The 18,195-nt window shown below is 43.5% G+C and overlaps 1 protein-coding gene across 2 annotated transcripts in view; it reads left to right on the plus strand.

Annotated features, from left to right (window-relative positions):
- Positions 1-8,222, plus strand: part of RNF130 (ring finger protein 130) — an 87,936-nt gene extending 79,714 nt beyond the window's left edge. Inside the window, exons 8-9 of one of the 2 annotated variants that reach the window (XM_045527717.1) lie at positions 861-954; positions 8,044-8,222. In XM_045527717.1, the coding sequence (XP_045383673.1) occupies positions 861-954; positions 8,044-8,059 (110 nt within the window). In that variant the 3' untranslated portion in view covers positions 8,060-8,222. The remainder of the gene's footprint in view (positions 1-860; positions 955-8,043) is intronic. The other variant, XM_045527718.1, reaches the window with a different exon arrangement.
- The last annotated feature ends 9,973 nt before the right edge of the window (positions 8,223-18,195 follow it).

The following is an 18,195-nucleotide window of genomic DNA, read 5'->3' on the forward strand; positions in this document are numbered from 1 at the left end:
AGAATATTTTATAGTTAAGACTTTTTTTAGGAAGTCAGATTGGTTCTGAGATTATTTTTGAGGTTCTCAATAAATACTGCTTTTAAAGTGTAACTTGATAATACAGGCCATACATTCTCTGAAAAGTTAAGGAAAAATATCGAAAGACAGACAGACAGGTGTACAGACAGACTAGACAAATAACCCATGGAGTTCCATGTGCCAGAGGTTCTCAGTTCTGGTGGACCAAGCACCTTGTCCTTCCTCCTCCTGCTTATCAAAGCCAGACCAACCAGTGCTGCTTCCCAACAGTTAGGTCCTGAGGGGTGGACACCAGGAAGACGTCCTTTTTATGTAAATATCACAAGTTAACCCTTGCATGAGAGAGAAGAACGTAGCCATGAATGCACCTAAAGAACCTTGGAGAACCACTGCTCCGTATTTCTGAGACTTTTCTAAGAAAGAATGATAGAACCATGCAGAAATGACAATATGAAGAAGGAAAGAAGGTTACATGTATGGTTAGTCTACTTTACTGTCATTTAAATTAACAATGAAAACAATCTATGTCCACGTGCAACTTCACATACATACTCTTACTGCACACTTCTGGGTGGCCACACTCGCAGACCTCGGCACCTAAACTGGAAGGAGTGGTTGGGCCGTGCTTTCCTTTCTCCCTTGCAGCTTTCATCAGTGCGTCCACTAACCTCCTCCAGTTAGTAGCTCTCTGGCAAACCTCCTCCTGCTGCACGTCCTTGGGCCAGTCTTGGCTTACACCTCCGTTGACGTCTGCTTCGTTGCATTTGAGGGAAATGTTGACGTCGATTTGACTTAAACCTTCTCCCCAGAGTGATTTCCTCCCTTTCCTTTGTCAACAGAAGAATGGTTTATTATTGCCAGCTTTGGCCTCCTCAGTGCGCTCACGCTCTGCTACATGATCATCAGAGCCACAGCTAGCTTGAATGCTAATGAGTAAGTAACGAATTGTTTGTTGGATTGCATGTGCCAGATGATCCCAAGAAAACACATACAGTGATTTTCATGAAGGTAGTGAGAATTGGGTTCCCCCAGTTTAATACTGATCCTGATAGGATCATATCTAGCAAAATAATTTATTTCATGAACGTTTATTTTCAGTCAGTTACACAGATTGGGAGTTCTCCTTTGTTCCACAGAAACAGTTCATTTGAGAAAAGATCTAAAGGGTTTCATTAGCCACAAGCTTAGAATGAATCAACAATGTTGTACAAATGCCAAGGGAACCAGTGTAGTCTTTGTGTGTAAAGAATGTCAGTGTCCTCCTCATTGACAGGGACAGCCCCGCTTTACTTGTGCTCATCAGACCTCATCTGGAGTCTTCCATGGTCAGCTTTTGGTGGAACCCAGGCAGCCTTGCTGTGGTCAAGGCACAGTGCCCTGGGTGTTTAGCCTGCAGGAAAGAAGCCATCAGGAAGACCCGCTGTTGCCAAATATTAGGAAGACTGTTGGGGGACAGAGAAAATAATTATAAACTCCATCTCCAAAGGGCAAAATGAGGACCGAAGGGAGGCTGCAGGAAGGCAAGCTCCGCCTAAGTAAAGGAAGAACATCTGTCAGCAAGGCCACTTACTGGGGGGATGGTTTCCTGTGGGTAGTGCACGGGGCCAGGAATGCAGGCAGAGGGGGGTGTCATGCTTTCCAGAGGGTGGAAATTGGGCTAGATGACTGTTAAGGTCCATTCTGATGCAGTGATTTTTCCAAGAGTAGCTTTCCACGGGTATAAGATGTAGGAAAAGTTTTTTGTCTTTGTTTTGTTTTAAATTGGGGGCATTTACTACAGGATATTTTTAAGTCCTTTCTTTTACTAGTATTCATGAAAACTAGTTAAAGATGAAAGGAACCCTGGGTCACTGCCTAAATTTGACCCGAAATCGGCACTGGTGGGATTCACATGCTCTCCACGTTCAGTTAGGTTCAGTTAGGTCCTGACACTTTACCTGGGGAGTTGCAGCCAAGACGGGCTCACGCAGTTGACTTCACTGACTGCCGTTGTCCAGCTGTAGAAACACTGGGCAGACCAGCACTCAGGGACATGATCTTAATGCATCTAACCTGATCTGTTGGCCAGAGACTTGCAAGAGTGACCCCTTGCACACAGGGCGGCGGGTGGATCCCAGCCCGTCGTCGTTCTCCAGCCTTCAGCTGCGTAGTCTCGTCCAGCGGGTGGACCACCAGCTGCTTCTGCTGGGCCGCCCGGCGCAGTTTCTCTTCAACTTAGCACAGTGTTAATGACTCAGATTCGAGGGTCAGACACCTGGATTTGACTCCCATCTCCTCCATTTTTCAATTGTGGGACCTGGACAGTTAACATTTATCTGACGCTCCCTTCAGTCATCCATAAAACGGAGATAATAGTAGGGCTACCACCATACTGGTAGTGCTGTGAGCATTAGCATATAAAGTGCTTAGCACAGTGCCTGGTACATAATAAGTGCTCAATAAATGTTAGCCAAACTGATGCTGCTGAGATTCTGTCAAAGTTCTGTGAATAAGATGGCCGTCAGTCTTTATCATTTGACAAATTTAATTTCTTTCATGAAATAGGACATAGAGCCATAGGAACTCTGAGTGCTGATGGTTCAGACCCCAAGTCAGGAGGGAATATCCATCCCCTGCCGCCACCACTCTTGCTCGCCGATGTGCTGACCCACCAGCCTGGGCTGGGATTCAAGCTCACTTAGAAACTTCACAGATGAGTGATGACCTACGCAAGCAGATAGTGATACACTGAACTTTTAGAGAATTAGTGAGTAATTTAATAGCCACCTGGCTGCCACTCAGAATCTGCTAGATGCTCAGTCCATGCATCAGGTATCTTGGAGACTGCTCACTAAACATGTTGCCTGCTGCAAAACAGAGTGCCTGGGCCATGACATTTCCAGTCCATGCATGTGTGCCTGCGTGATTCAGAGCCAAGTCATGGGTCTGAGCTCCATGGCTTAATCCAGCCCTTCCCCATTAGCCTTGTAGAGGGTTGCTGTTGCAGTTGTTCATTCAGATAGGATTTCTGTGCCTTCAGTCGAAACCACTCTGAAGGACAATATTCATGACCCCATTTAGAGAGAGAAATTGAGAGAGAGAGTGTGTATGTGTGTGGATGTGTGTACGTATACACACATAGGGATTCATGAAAGGATGGTCACCAAAATATTAATGGTGATTATCTAAAATTAGAATTTGGGGTGATGTTTTCGTTTTCAATGTATGCTTTTGTGTGTGTTGATTTTTTTTAACAATAGGCAAGAATCATTTAGTTTTTTTAAGGCCACTTTTATTGTGGGGGATAATAGAAAAGATAATAATCACTCTTACCCAGTGTCTCTCAAAAATATTGATGAGGCCAGGTGTGGTGGCTCACACCTGTAATCCTAGCACTCTGGGAGGCTGAAACAGGAGGATCGCTCAAGGTCAGGAGTTCAAGACCAGCCTGAGCAAGAGCGAGACCCTGTCTGTACTAAAAATAGAAAGAAATTATATGGACAGCTAAAAATATATATAGAAAAAATTAGCCGGGCATGGTGGTGCATGCCTGTAGTCCCAGCTACACGGGAGGCTGAGGCAGAAGGATCGGTTGAGCCCAGGAGTTTGAGGTTCCTGTGAGCTAGGCTGATGCCACAACACTCTAGCCCGGGGAAACAGAGTAAGACTCTGTCTCAAAAAAAAAAAAAAAAATATTGATGAAAAATTCCTACGTGATTTTGTTCCAGAGAAAAGTTTTATTTTAGCAAATAAATTTGCAATTGTTCTTCATTAATGAATTTTTTGAAATCTCTTATTTCTCTTTTTGCCTTTATCTACCAAGAAGCTTATAGCCAAAATGAGATTTTTTTTTTCTTCATTTTAATTGCCCTGGTTTAGTTTTCTGGGTAACCTCATCCATTTGAAAGATAGTCTCAAATATATTATAAGCAGATTCTATCTTTTGGCATTTTAATGATTAAAAATTGATGATGAACTTTACACTTATGCCTACTGGAATAGTTTACTTTTCTGACAGTGTTGCTGGTCACTGATCTTGTACGGTACAATTTCAGCAAGCCATTGACCCAGGCTAGTCACTCATGAAGCCCTCCAGGCAAGATGCAAAGGCAGGCATGTGCGACCCAAGTGGTCCAGGTTCCCCCTGCAGTGGGTAGGTTGCTGACTGCACAAGAGTGGCCAGCAAGTGGTGCAGCCCCCAACCCCCCATCCTTCCCCCACTCACAATGCATTTATCAAGGTCCTGACACTGCCGACTTTGGTCAAGTATCCAGCAAAGGTCCATGTGTTTGGAATCACTGCCCTTCTGTTACGATGAAATACTATTTATTTAAATGCTCAACTGTGACTAATTGTGCATTAAATTTTTTTAACACTATAAACAAATCTGATGAATTTGAGACTTTGAAGATATAAACAGATGATAGACAAAGAAGCAAGTAAATGCAAGATAAATGTATTCATGTATTACTTTCTCACACCTCTATTTCATGGTACCCACATGAGCAACGTTATTGGACTTCAGTTTGCTTTACTTTGTTATTCATACAAGCCTTGTGAAATCCCAACATTTACCAGCTTATATTTGTGTCACTATTTTTCCTTCAATATAAGAAAAATAAATATTTTCATTATTTGAGGAACAAATATATGGATGATGTAGGAGAGTTTTTTTGAGACAGAGTCTCACTCTGTTTCCCAGGCTAGAGTGCCGTGACGTCAGCCTAGCTCACAGCAACCTCAAACTCCTGGGCTCAAGCAATCCTCCTGCCTCAGCCTCCCAAGTAACTGGGGCTATAGGCGCGTACCACGCCCAGCTAATTTTTCTATTTACTGTAGAGACAGTGTCTCACTCTTGCTCAGGCTGATCTCAACTCCTGAGCTCAAGTGATCCTCCTGCCTCGGCCTCCCAGAGTGCTGGGATTACAGGCGTGAGCCACCACGCCCGGCCTGTAGGAGAGATTTTAAGTTGAGTTCGAAGTTTGACTAGGTGTCCCCTAAAGCCCTTTTCCAGGTCCTAGATTCTAATTCATAGAAATCATGTCCTATAGCCCAAGCATTCAAGACTCAAAACCATCTTGGCAGGAGGAAATGACCCTGATATGGTTAACGTGATGAAATAGCTGAAGAAATCTTCCTAAAGTACTGCCCGAGCTCAGAAAGCCCTGGCTGCTTGCAGCAGGCCAGTGGGCTTTGGTTGTCCCACCAGTATTCCTGATTTGCTGTCCTCCTCTTAGGTGTAGTAGCAGAACCTTATACACCAATAAAAAGAAACGATGTGTCTATTTCACTCTCTACTCTTATTTCTGAATTACTCCATTTGGGGCAGGTGGGGGGCTCTTTTTAAGAGGAACATTGACAGATGAGCACATCTCAGTATAAAAGGGTCTGAAAACTTAATCATTTGATGTCTGGAGGATGCTTGGCTTAGAAAAGGGGTCTGAGGTGAGTTTCCAGTTGTTCGAAGGACTCCTAAAGATGAGAATAACTACTCACTGAGTGCCTGCCAAAAGCTTGCTGCTTCACTGGGCTTTTCCACCCTCACTGCCTTGCTCCGTACTCGCGGCGGCCTCAGGCTGGCCGGCCCGCACTTGCCAGGGTGATTCTTAAGCTGCAGTTCCGGAGCCTTGGAGACACCTGCAGGGAGGTGGACTTCCACTTAGTGTAAGAAGGGATTTTCCACCGTCAGAATTGTCCATCCGTAGCATGGGATACGTTGAAAGCTACTGAGCTTGCCGGGCCCCGGTCATTCAACAGAAGCTGCAAGGCCAGAGCTGTTCTGAGGCAGATCTCACAGCAAGTGGCGTCTCTAAGACTCTCCTTCTGGTTCTAAAGGTCCCTCTTGAGTGGTTCCTTCCTAGGAGGGGTGAGAGCCCAAGGAGGGGGATTGGGTTCTCTACCAGTGCCTCTTTTGGAACCTTAAGCCCCAGAGCGTGTTGTTCAACTGCGTCCTGCGCTGTGGCCCGGCACTCCCGTAGACAGCCGGGACAGATTTCACAGACGCCCCCTCGCTGTGTACAGTGTTCTCTGACACAGGTTATTCTGGGCTTTGTTGTTAATACTAGTCACGAACTGCTACATTAATACATCAACCATTAATAGCTTGTGTCCTTCAGTTTGAGAAACACCGGTCTAAAGAATTTTGAATTTTCAATTCTTGACCTAGTATTTTGCTCACACTGGTGCACATCATTGATTGCTTTTACTTTTCTGAGGCTGCCTTTCTTAGAGCATTTCCAGCAAAGATTTAAATTTAATCTCTATTTGAGGCATATTTCTGGGTAATGAATCTTCTTTCTCTTAGTATTCATTTCTCCTTTTAGCCACTCGGAGTGTGGGCTATATGTACACAAAGGAACGAACACTGGCCCAGGGCGACTGGGTGACTGCTGTAGGGTGAAGGCCGCTGGAGTCAAACCCAACACTCCTGGCCCCTGCTTGCCTCTGACTACTCCGCAGAGCCGTCTGAGATGGCTCCAAAGGATGTAATTGAAGAAGACAGATTTGGTTTTCTAAAAACGTGATGCAAAAAGAGTGTCGAAGGCAACGGGGACCTTCCATTGGATGCCTCTACTGTCTTTGGCAGTGGCTATTATTTTGCTTTTCAGAATAACTTCAATGTTAGGGCTGCATTAGTATATAATTTCTTAGAAGGGCAGCAAAATAAAGTAGCTTTAAAAACTTGATCACCCCTAAAAAAATCCTTATATCCAATATCCAGTTTTCTGAGGAAATATAAGGGCAGTGTGTTTTCTTATATGAAGTCATTGTGAACATCCTTCATACCAGAGCATTTTCAAAACAGTTGAACAACTCCCTCTCACTCATTTGATGCCATTTACTGAGCACCCACTGGGCACCAGGCCTGCGCCAGGTGCTGGGCTCGCAGCCCTGAAGCCCATAGGGCCCTGGCCATGCCTTGCTGGTGCTCAGAGCTGTGCGCACACCATGCGTGTGTGCTGGCGGGAGTGCACACGGCATGCTTCTGTGTCACACCCCAGGGAACTGCCGATTTTGCTGTGGAGGAGTTGAAAAAGGAAGGCTTCATGGAGGGGGTGACTTAGGAACCAGGCCAGGCATAATGAGGGCACAAAGGGAGGACAGAGCAGAGCAGGATCTGGGAGTTGTGTGGTTTGATGTGTCTGCTATAGGCAGTGGTGGTAGTAAGCCAACGACAGAATTTGAACTTTATTAGTAGGTAATATCTAAGGCTTTTCAGCAGAAGAATCATTCCTGGTGGCCGGAAAGTTGTTTTGAAGTGGTAGAGAGTGGAGGCAGGAAGCTGGGTTCGGTAAAAATATGGAGTTGAAGGAAGAAATCAGGGAGGAGATAAAAGCTAGAGAGTATCCGATAACCAGAGATTCAGTGGTTTGAAGCATAGACCCAGAGCTCAGCAAAGAGAAGACAATCAGAGCTGTAGGCATGATTTGGGAGCCATAGAAGTGAGCAGAAGTCCCAGGGATCAGAGAGCCAGGCAGCCCCACACTACGAGGGGCTGCAGAGAGGCTGGAGGAGCCTGAGGGGCAGGTGGGTACTTTTCCAAAGACTATAGGCACTTTCAGCACCTGATGTAGGGACAGAAACACACACACCCCTCCAAGATCTGCAGAATTCCTGAGAGAGCCATACATTCCTGATATTTGTGCTCTTTAGCTCTTATGTCAAAATAAGTGATAAGATTGTCATTGGAGGGTAAACAAGGAGCATATTCCAGAGAGGACAGCTGCAGACCTCAGCACACTCAGCACTTAGAACAGGTTGTGAATTATGTGGCAATTGTCCCTGTATATTTAAATAAGATGCTATTAACCTGTACTTTTTCGTGCATTCCTTCTGGGAATATAAGCCCTTCCCAGATGACTGAGCGCTGAGCTGCAGACTTCAGGGGTGTGCTAGTGGCTTGCTGCCTTCACCAAAAGGGGCTGGGAAATAGTTGGGGACAGCCAGGCCACCCCTCAGTTAGGACCACCTCTCTGTTATTTTAAAGCATTGACAACTAACTTTTAACTAATTCATGACTGCTTTTTTCCTTTTATTCCATAGGGTAGAATGGTTTTGAAGAGAAGAAAACTGCTTTCTGACTGATTGCCTTGAAGGAAAAAGAACCTATTTTTGTGCATCATTTACCAATCATGCCACACAAGCATTTATTTTTAGTACATTTTATTTTTTCATAAAATTGCTAATGCCAAAGCTTTGTATTAAAAGAAATAAATAATAAATAAAAGACTGTGGTATTGAGTATTATTCGCTGGACTTGTGTTTTGAGGGCTGATTTGGAGATCACATACCCAGGTTTCACTTGTGTGTGTTTCATAGACAGAATATGCTCGTGACTCCCTGGGAGAGGAGCAGTGACACTGCTTCTGTCGTATTGTCACACTGGCTCCTCACCCAAGCAGGATGCGTCCTGCATAGCAACGCCCCTCAGGCATTTTATCTTCGAGGTGGGCATCGACTCTCTGATAATTTCTTCCTTTGTTTGTGGTGGGTTTGCCTCCTCCAGAACTCCAGCTCCGCAGTGCCAGAGACTCAGCCCTGCTGCCGCCTAGCAGAGTGCTTTGCGCATCGTACGTGCTCAGTAAATATTTGTGGAATGAAGGGATGCGTGTACAAAGGATTCTCCAAAATACATACTGATTAGTAATAAATCACATCTAAGATTTTTTTTTTACCTAGTTTGTACAGTATTCTTTTAAAAACAGCAAATTCAAAACAGTTGGGTGGGTGAAAGCACTTTTACATGTGTAAATGAAATAATTTTTGCTTTATTGATGAGGAAAATGTTGACATATTCTGTTACATTGAATTGTATGCTTGAAGGATTTTCAGTATTTGTAAACGTGTTTTAAGCAGAGAATTCTTAACCTACGTCAGCACCCCTGAGGGGTGAGAACGTGTTTTACTGAGAATGGGGCTCACTACAGCAGTCACACTCAGATCATTAGAGGACTGAAGGCTTTTTTTAAATTGAAATATAATTCACATACCATAAAATTTACCCTTGTAAAGTATACATGTAAGTAGTTTTTAGTATATTCACAAGATTGTACGACCATCGCCACTGTCTAATTCCAGAATACTTTCGTCATCCCAAAAGGAAGCCTCATACCCACTAATAGTAACTTGTTACCCCTGCCAGCCCTGAAAACCAGGAAATCTGCTCTGTGTCTCTATGGATTTGGCTATTTGGGGCATTTCATATAACTAGAATCATATAATAGGAGGTGTTTGTATCTGGCTCCTTTGACTTAGCACAATGTGTTCAGGGTTCATACACGTGGTACCATTCATCAGTACTTCATTCCTTTTCGTGGCTGAATGATCCTCCCTCCTGTGGATGTGCCACATTTCCTCATCCATGCATCTGCTGACAGATATTTGGGGTTTCCACCTGTTGGCTATTATGGATAGTGCTGCTGTGAACATTTGTATGCAAATTTTAGAGTGAATGTATACTTTCAGTTCTCTTGAGTATTCTTGGGAATGGAATTACTGTGTCATATTTTTTAACTCTATATTTAACTTTTTGAGAAACGGCCAAAGTGTTCTCCAAAGCAGCTATGCAATTTGCCATTCCCACCAAGAATGTGTGAGGTGGCAATTTCCCCACACCGTCTCTAACACTGGTGACTGTCTTTTTTGTTATAGACATCCTAGTGGGTATAGTTACCTCATTGTGTTTTTAATGTGCATTACCCTAATCAGTAATGGTGCTGAGCATCTTTTCATGTGGATGTTGGCCATTTGTGTATATTTGGGGAAATATCTATTCTAGTGCTTTGCCCATTTTTTAATTAGACTGTTTGTCTTTTTTGTTGAGTTGTAAGAGTTCTTTATATATTCCAGATACCAGGCCCTTACCAGATATATGAGTTACAAATATTTTCTCCCATTCTATAAAGTATTCATTTTCTTGGTAGTGTCATTTAAAGCACAAGTTTTAAATTTTGATGGAGTCCATTTTGTCTTTATTTTCCTTTGGTTGCTTGTGCTTTAGGTGTCGTATCTCAGAAACCATTACCTAATTAAAGTTCACAGAAACTTCCAAGAGCTGTATAGTTTTAGCTCTTACATTTAGATCTTTGATCCATTTTGAGTTGATATTTGTCATATGGTGTGAGGTGGGGCTCCAGCTTCATTTTTTGCATATAGATACTCAGTTTTCCCAGCACCATGTGTTAAAGAGACAGATTGTTCTTTCCCCCATGAGATGGCTTTGGCACCTTTGTTGAAAATCAGTGGAGCATAAGGTGTGAGTTTATTTCCAGATTCTCAGTCCACTGTTCTCTGTTTTTGTTCCAGTGCCATATGATATTGATTACTGTTGCTTTTTAGCAAGTTTTGAAATTGGGAACTGTGAGTTCTCCAACTTTGTTCTTTTTCAAGTGTGCTTTTATTATTTAGTGTCCCTTTTCCGTATGAATTTTAGGATCAGCTTCTCAATTTCTACAAAAAAACCCAGCTGGGATTCTATAGGGATTGCACTGAATCCGTAGATCATATTAGGTGCATTACCATCCCAACAGTATTAAGGCTTCCAATACATGAACATGGGGTGTCTTAAATAAATAAATAAGTTATTTATTTAATTTCTATAGAAATATGATTGATTTTTATACTTTGATCTTTCATGCTGCAACCTTGCCAAGCTCATTTATTATCTCTAATCTTTTTTAGTGGATTTCTTAGGATTTTCTATATACAAGATCATATCATCTGCAAATAGAGTTTTATCTCCTTCCTTTCAAGTCTGGATCCCTTTTTATTTCTTTTTTTTTTTTTTTTTGTGCCTAATTGTCCCTGGCCAAAATCTCAGATAGCAGATAGTTGAGTAGAAGTGGTACAAACAGACGTCCATGTCTTACGATCTTGGGGGAAAAACTTTCAGTCTATCACCACTGATTTTACAAAGTTAGCTATTAGGATTTTCATAGATTAGATGCCCTTTATCAAGTTGAGAAAATTACCTTCTATTCCTGGCTTGTTGACTGGACTACTCTATTCTATTCTACTCTGTTCTATATTCTAATCTGTTCTACTCTATTCTGTTTTAATCTGATCTGTTCTGTTCCGTTTTTGGAGAAAAGGTCTCACTCTGTCCTCCAGGCTGGAGTATAGTGACATGATCATAGCTCCCTGTAACCTCAAACTCCAGGGCTCTAGTGATCCTCCTGCTGCTGCCTTCTGAGTAGTTGGGACTACAAGCACATGCCACCACGCCTGACTAATTTATTTATATTTGTAGAGACAGGGACTTGCTATGATGCCCAGGATTGTCCTGAACTCTGGGTCTCACCTTGGCTCCTAAATGCTGGGATTATAGGTGTAAGCCACCATGCCCAACCTTGTTTTTATCATGAGTTTTTGATTTTGTCAAATGCTTTTTCTGTGTCTCTTGAGATGATCATGTGGGTTTTATCCTTTATCAGTTGTATTTTATTCTATTCGTATGGTATATTACATTGGTTTTCTTATGTTAAACCAATACGGGGATAAATTTCATTTGGTATAGTATGTAATGCTTTTTGTCTGTTGCTGGATTCAGTTTGCTGATATTTTGCTAAGGATTTTTGCATTTATATTCATGAGGGATATTGGTCTGTAATTTTCTTGCAATGTCTTTATCTGGCTTTGCTACCATTGTGATGCTGGCTTCATATAGTGAGTTATGTCGTATTCTTTCCTCTTCTGTTTTTTAGAAGAGTTTAAGAAGAATTGGTGTTAATTCTTTTTTAGATATTTGGAAGCCATCCGGTCCTGGGCTTTTCTTTGTGGGAAGTTTTTTGATTACTAGCGCACTCTCTCTTGTTAAATATAGGTTTGGTTTTCTGTTTTATAGTTGAGACAGTTTTGGTAGTTGCATCTTTCTAGGAATTTATTCATTGATTTGGGTTATCTAATTTGTTGGCATATAATTGTTCATAGAATTCCTTTATATTTTATTTATTTCTGTAATGTAGGTAGTAATGTTCCTTTTTTCATTTCTGTTTCTAGTAATTTGATTATCTTTTTTTTGTCAGTCTAGCTAAAGTTTTGTCAATTTTGTTGATTTTTTTCAAAGAACCAACTTACGGTTTTATTGATTTTTCTCCCTTCTTTTCTATTCTCTATTTCATTGCTTTTTACTCAAATCTTTATTTTCTTTCTCCTTCTTTTAAGTTTAGTTTTTCAACTTTTAAGGTGGCAGATTAGGTTATTGATGTGAGATCTTTTTTTTTTTTAAAACAGGGTCTTGCTCTGTTGCTCGGGCTGGAGTGAAGTGATGCGATCACAGCTCACAGCAACCTCAGACCTCCTCCTGGGCTCAAGCTATCCTCCTGCTTCAGCCTCCCGAGTGGCTGAGATTATAGGCACACACTACCACACCCAGCTAATTTTTTTTTTTTAACTTTTTGTAGACACAGGGTCTCACCATGTTAAGCAGGCTGGTCTTGAACTTCTGGCTTCAAGCAATCCTCCTGCCTCGGCCTCCCAAAGTGCTAGGATTACAGGCATGAGCCACTGCACCCAGCCTTCTGTCTTCTTTATTAATATTGGTATTTATAGCTATAATTTCCCTCTAAGTCCTATTTTGCTTATTCATAAATTTTGGTATTCTTTGGGGTTTTGTGGGTTTGTTTGTTTTTATAGACAGGGTCTCTCTATGTCACCCAGGCTGGAGTGCAGTGGCACAGTCATAGCTCACTGTAACCTCAAATTCCTGGGCTTGAGCAATCTTTTCACCTTGGCCTCCCAGGTAGCCAGGACTACAGGCATGCAACAAACACCATACCTGGCTAATTTTTTTAAAAATTTTTGTAGAGATGGGATCTTACTATGTTACCTAGGCTGGTCTTGAATTCCTGGCCTCAAGATTCCTCCTGTCTGGGCCTCCTAAAGTGCTGGGATTATAGGCATGAGCCACCGTGCTTGTCACCGTCATTTTTATTTCATTCATCTCTAGTTTACCTTGCGATTTCTTCTTTGACCCATTAGTTATTTAGGAATATGTTGTTTAAATCCCATGTATTTGTGAATTTCCCAAATTTACTTTTTTCATAGGTTTCTAATTTCATTCTAAATTTTAAACATTCTAAATTATTCATTGGTTGGAGAACATACTTTGTATGACTTCAATTATTTTAAATTTACTGAGGCTTCTTTTATGACCTAACATATGGTCTCTCCTGGAGAATGTTCCATGTGCACTTAAGGATGTATATTCTGCTATTGTTGGATAGAGTATTCTGTAGATGTCTGTGAGGTCCAGTTGGTTAATAATGCTGTTCAAATCTTCTCTTTCCTTGTTTATCTTCTGTCTAGTTCTATCCATTACTGAAAGTAGGTATTGACATCTCTACCTATTATTGTTTAATTATATCTCCCTTCCATTCTCAGTTTTTGTTTTATGTATCTCGGGACTCTGTTGTTAGGGCTATATGGAGTTGAAGAACTTTAAAAAGCTGCACAGGTTTTTCGTTATATCTCTGTCCATTGCAATTCACTGGTTCAGTGGCCCACATGATACACCCACCAGTTGAAAACGCTAGAGTTCGGCTGCGTGTGTTTGGCCTTATTCTCTAGAGTGCACTCTCTTTTGTTGACATCTTCCTCAGTACAAAATTTTTTCTTCTGGCAGTATTTTCATAAATTAATAGTATAGTTCCTCTCCACTTAGTTTTATCCCAGTGGAAGTCAAAGCAGTTCTGCTTTTTCCTTTCCGTCTTATTTGTGGTGAGTCATTGTATCAACATCAGTTGATACAGAAGATGCTGGACTGCATCAGGAGACGTAGGACTTTTAATGATAGTGTAACTTTCTACTCATTTAATATACTGTCACTCTTTTCTCATTATTTTAAGTCTTAGCATTAAGTAAGACTTTGTTTTTGCAACAGGTGCTGTTCAGGGGCAGATACAGAATTTTTGCAAGAACTAAGAAGTGAATTAATTAATAGATGAGGTTTCCTATCAGTCTGAGGGAAGATTTGTCATCAGCCATTGAAATTTGAACTTGCTGTTTTGTGTCTTTGAGACTTAACTGACATCATTCAGTTTTCATGATTTAATGAATCACGCTCTCAGTGACCATGAAAGTAGCACATTTTGTGTGTGGATAGGCATATGTGCATATGCGCATTAACAAAGATAGAATCAGCATCAAAATGCAGTTATTTCTTAATGGGCATGATGCTATCAACTAAGAAGTCAGATCTACAAATAGAAGCAATGTATGAAGTTAAATAATTTCTCACTTACTATTTTATAAATTAGAAAGTGACCACTATTTAATCTAGAATAGATGTGATATTTCAGAGTTTTAAACCTTTCTTGGACAAACTTTTATAATGCATAAAGCATAGGTTCTTTTTTTACTCCCCCCAAAACAAAATGTTTTTCAGAAATATTTTATTTCAAGGAAGCACTGACCAAGTTTGTCAAAGGTGGTAAGAATATGGTCCCAAGAGCTTACACAGAAAAGCAGTTCTCGTGATCCTCCCCAGTGGCCTAAGGCCTGACGGGGTTAAGTCTGATTTCTCTCTGGCTAGCTAAGTTTTAACTTTGGACTTTTTAAATAGTTGAGAAAAGCTTGAAACTTCCTTGACTTTTTATCTTCCAGAGTGTTTGGTTATGCTAAGTTCCTTATCAAGACACTTTAAGAATAGAACTAATAGCAACGAATAGAATAAAGAATCTAAGTGAAATAGGAAACTGCCATTCTAGATCTCTGCTAGGAAGCTGGGCAGGAAGAAACTGTTAACTGTTGCTCACAGGTCCACGTCAGATACCATGCTGGGTTTTTTAAATATATTATCATTTTAATCTTGGCAACATCCAGTGAGAGAAGGTATAGTAGTTCTCCTCTTTTACAAGTAAAGAAACTAATGTTTAGAGAGCTTCGAGTGACTTGCCCCGGATCACTTACTGGGTAAGTGGCAAAGTCAGAACTGAGACCCAAGCAGCTCAGTCGTTGCCCCTAACGGCTCACTGCCCTCTAGCCTTGAGACAGCCAGACCAGCATTGCTAAGAGTCCCTCGCTTAGGATGCTTAAGCAATTCAGAGCCTCCGAGAAAAACTAGGAGAAATGACTAGAGGGAGCTATTTAATATTTGGGGGCTGAGCAACACACACTGTGTACATGTATAGACATACAATGGGGTGTGTGTACATATATGTACCTATACATCTACATACACATATACACTATTTTCTAAAGTTAATGAACAATCACAGTAATAATAACTAACACATATAGTGTGTAGGGACTCTTCTAAGCATTTTGCATATGTTAACTCATTTAATCCTTGCAACAACCTTCTTATTAACCCCATTGTACAGATAAGGAAACAGACTCAGAGAAATTCAATGACCTACCGAGGGTACACTGTGAGTAAGGTTCCAGCGCATACGGTCTGGCTCCAGTCTCTGTATTCTAACCCCCTCTGCTTTGCCTCGTGGAGAAGCTCACCCCATGGCAGGAGCAGGTCACGGGGGCATCCCAACCGGTGGCCCCGGTGTGTGGAGCAGGACGGTGGAAAGCGGGCAGTGTGCTGGCCCTGGACTTCGGCGAGCCCTAGGGCTGGGTGCTGATGCTGGTCCAGAGCTCGGGCTCCCCTGGCTTTCCTGGGGGAGCAGCGAGAAGGCTCGTGCTTTCTAGAAAGTGTCATTTGGATGCAGACTGGCTCCTGAAACTCAAATAATGGGGTTACTAATGAAAGCCGGTAGAGGTGCTAGTTTAGAACATTATATCAATAGTTCAGAAACTGCCTTTCCCAAAGAAGCCAGCAGGCAAGAGTCAGAGTGAAGACAGTTAGGTCTGATGAGGAGAAGAGTCTAGAAACCCACAGGGAGGAGTTGCGTCGGTGCATTTGTGCCCACTGAGCAGTGCTTGCTCGGAGAGGGAGAATGCTTTCTTTACTGAGGGGTTAAGAAAGCAAGTAGGAATAACAGGTGCTAGAGCCCAGGGTGGCAGCTGAACCCCAGTTCAGCCTGAGGCTGAAGGAGGATAAAGGCAAACCCAGGGAACAAGAAGATGCCCAGAATGGGTGTGTTGGTGGCCGCAGCCTGGCCAGCCTCTGAGGAGGCTTTGAGAAAACAGAGAAGAAAGCGAGTAAGTCTGTAAAAATTCTCCAGCTCCTTTACTCTTTCTTGTTTTCTTTTTTTTTTTTTTTTGAGACAGAGTCTCACTTTGTTACCCAGGCTAGAGTGAGTGCCGTGGCATCAGCCTAGCTCACAGCAACCTCAAACTCCTGGGCTCAAGCGATCCTCCTGCCTCAGCCTCCCGAGTAGCTGGGACTACAGGCATGAGCCACCATGCCCGGCTAATTTTTTTGTATATATATTTGTAGTTGTCCAGATAATTTCTTTCTATTTTTAGTAGAGACAGGGGTCTCACTCTTGCTCAGGCTGGTCTCGAACTCCTGACCTCGAGCGATCCACCCACCTCGGCCTCCCAGAGCGCTAGGATTACAGGCGTGAGCCACCGCGCCCGGCCACTTTCTTGTTTTCTTTACCTTAAAGTTCTTCGTGAAAGTTCCGTGTAAGAACTGTCAGTTGGTGTCTCCTGACCAAAGGCCGGGGACAGGGGCCTTCCCGCGTGGGCCCGAAGGCGGCGCCCTTTCCTGCCCGGCCGCGGGGCCTCTCCTGGCGGCCTCGCCCCGCCGCGACTAAGACAGGAGCGGCCCAGACACAGGGACAGTAAAGGGCCACTCAGATTTCAAAGGCGCAGATGATTTCCTCCTCTTGAGACCTAGACAGTGAGCTTCCAGCACCTGGCTTGTGGTGGCGTGCCCATCGTAATTGTAGGGCAGTTGTACGCTAGGGGCTTGGGGTTAGTTTATAAATGCAAAAAGCAAAGTGTCGTCTAAGTGACAATTGGAGAATCCCTCAGATGACAGTGAACTGCTGATGAGAAGTACAGGGGAGCTGAGACTTAAGGAACATCAGTCATAGGTTCCTCTGGCCACTCGCACCTGGGCAGGTGCCCGCCTGCCACGCAGAGCCAGCGCATTGTTTGGGCACTCTCTCCCCCTCCCCGCCCGCCCTGCCCTGGCACTCGCTGTTGAGGGACACACGGGCGCCGCGGCCTCCGTGCCCCGACGGCCCGGCCGGAGTCCCTGCTCGGCAGTTCACAGGGGCGGCCCAGGACAGGACGCAGTTCCCAGCAACGGCCCGTGGAGTTTAGGTTCCTGCTGAGGCCAGACACTGCTCCTAAGCTTTGGGTGGAGCAAACAGATCTCTGTCATCCCTCTTGAGCACGTCCCCTGCGTCGCCAGCTGAATCAGCTGGAGCCAGTCCGCCCCGCGCAGCCGCTGGGCTTGAGCCCGCACGGGGCTGCCTGTCCCCCCGCTTCAGGCTCCTCACAGGTGGAACAAAGGTGCCGTCGCGGAGCCACAGGCCGTGAGGACCGGAAGGATGGCGTTTGCGAAAGTGCTTGGCACGCAGTGCTGATCAGCCGTGGCTTTTTCCTTTCTTGCATGAAAAGATGAACTGATCCATCAAAGTCCTTCCTAACACTGGTGATAGAAAAGCCTGGTTGTGGTGTCCCTGAGCCCAGGAAAGTCCCCGCACCACTGAGGTTTTGCAGCTGATCTGTTCAGTGTTTGGGTCTTTCAGGTCCTGCTGTTTTCCCAGCACGCGCCATGGTGTGTTGGGACGGAGCCACACTCGTCCTCGTGGAAGAACAGGGCCCGCAGGTCTGGAGGACTCTTGCAGCCCTTGGAAAGGACGCTCGGAAGAGCTCAGTCTCACCTCCAGCCACCCTTCCTATTTTCTACCAGAGCTTAATGTGAAAATTCTAGTCAGTTATCACTTCCACTGTGTGCTGCAACCGTTTAGCCCAAGGGATAGTGATGACACAGAGCTTTTCCACTTGTGAGCAGATAATGCTCCTGACCTGGAAACACGACCTGCAGTTATGCTCACAATGATAGAGAAAATATTAGGGAAGGGACGGGAGGTGGGGCAGAGCCCCTTCCACAGAGCCAGGCACCCATCCCCATAGCCCCTCTCCATGTGCACTCTTGATGATTTGGAGTAGAGGACATTGAGTATTATTGAATTCTTGACGAAGACACCAGTTTTGTAGATTACATTTTTACACTAATTTTTTTTTTTTTTTTTTGAGACAGGGTCTCTGTCACCCAGGCTAGAGTGCAGTGGCACAGTGTCATCATAGCTCACTGCAGCCTCAAACTCCTGGGCTCAAGCAATC

Source organism: Lemur catta, chromosome 16 (assembly GCF_020740605.2).
Source record: "Lemur catta isolate mLemCat1 chromosome 16, mLemCat1.pri, whole genome shotgun sequence".
In the NCBI taxonomy this organism is placed as follows: Eukaryota; Metazoa; Chordata; class Mammalia; order Primates; family Lemuridae; genus Lemur; species Lemur catta.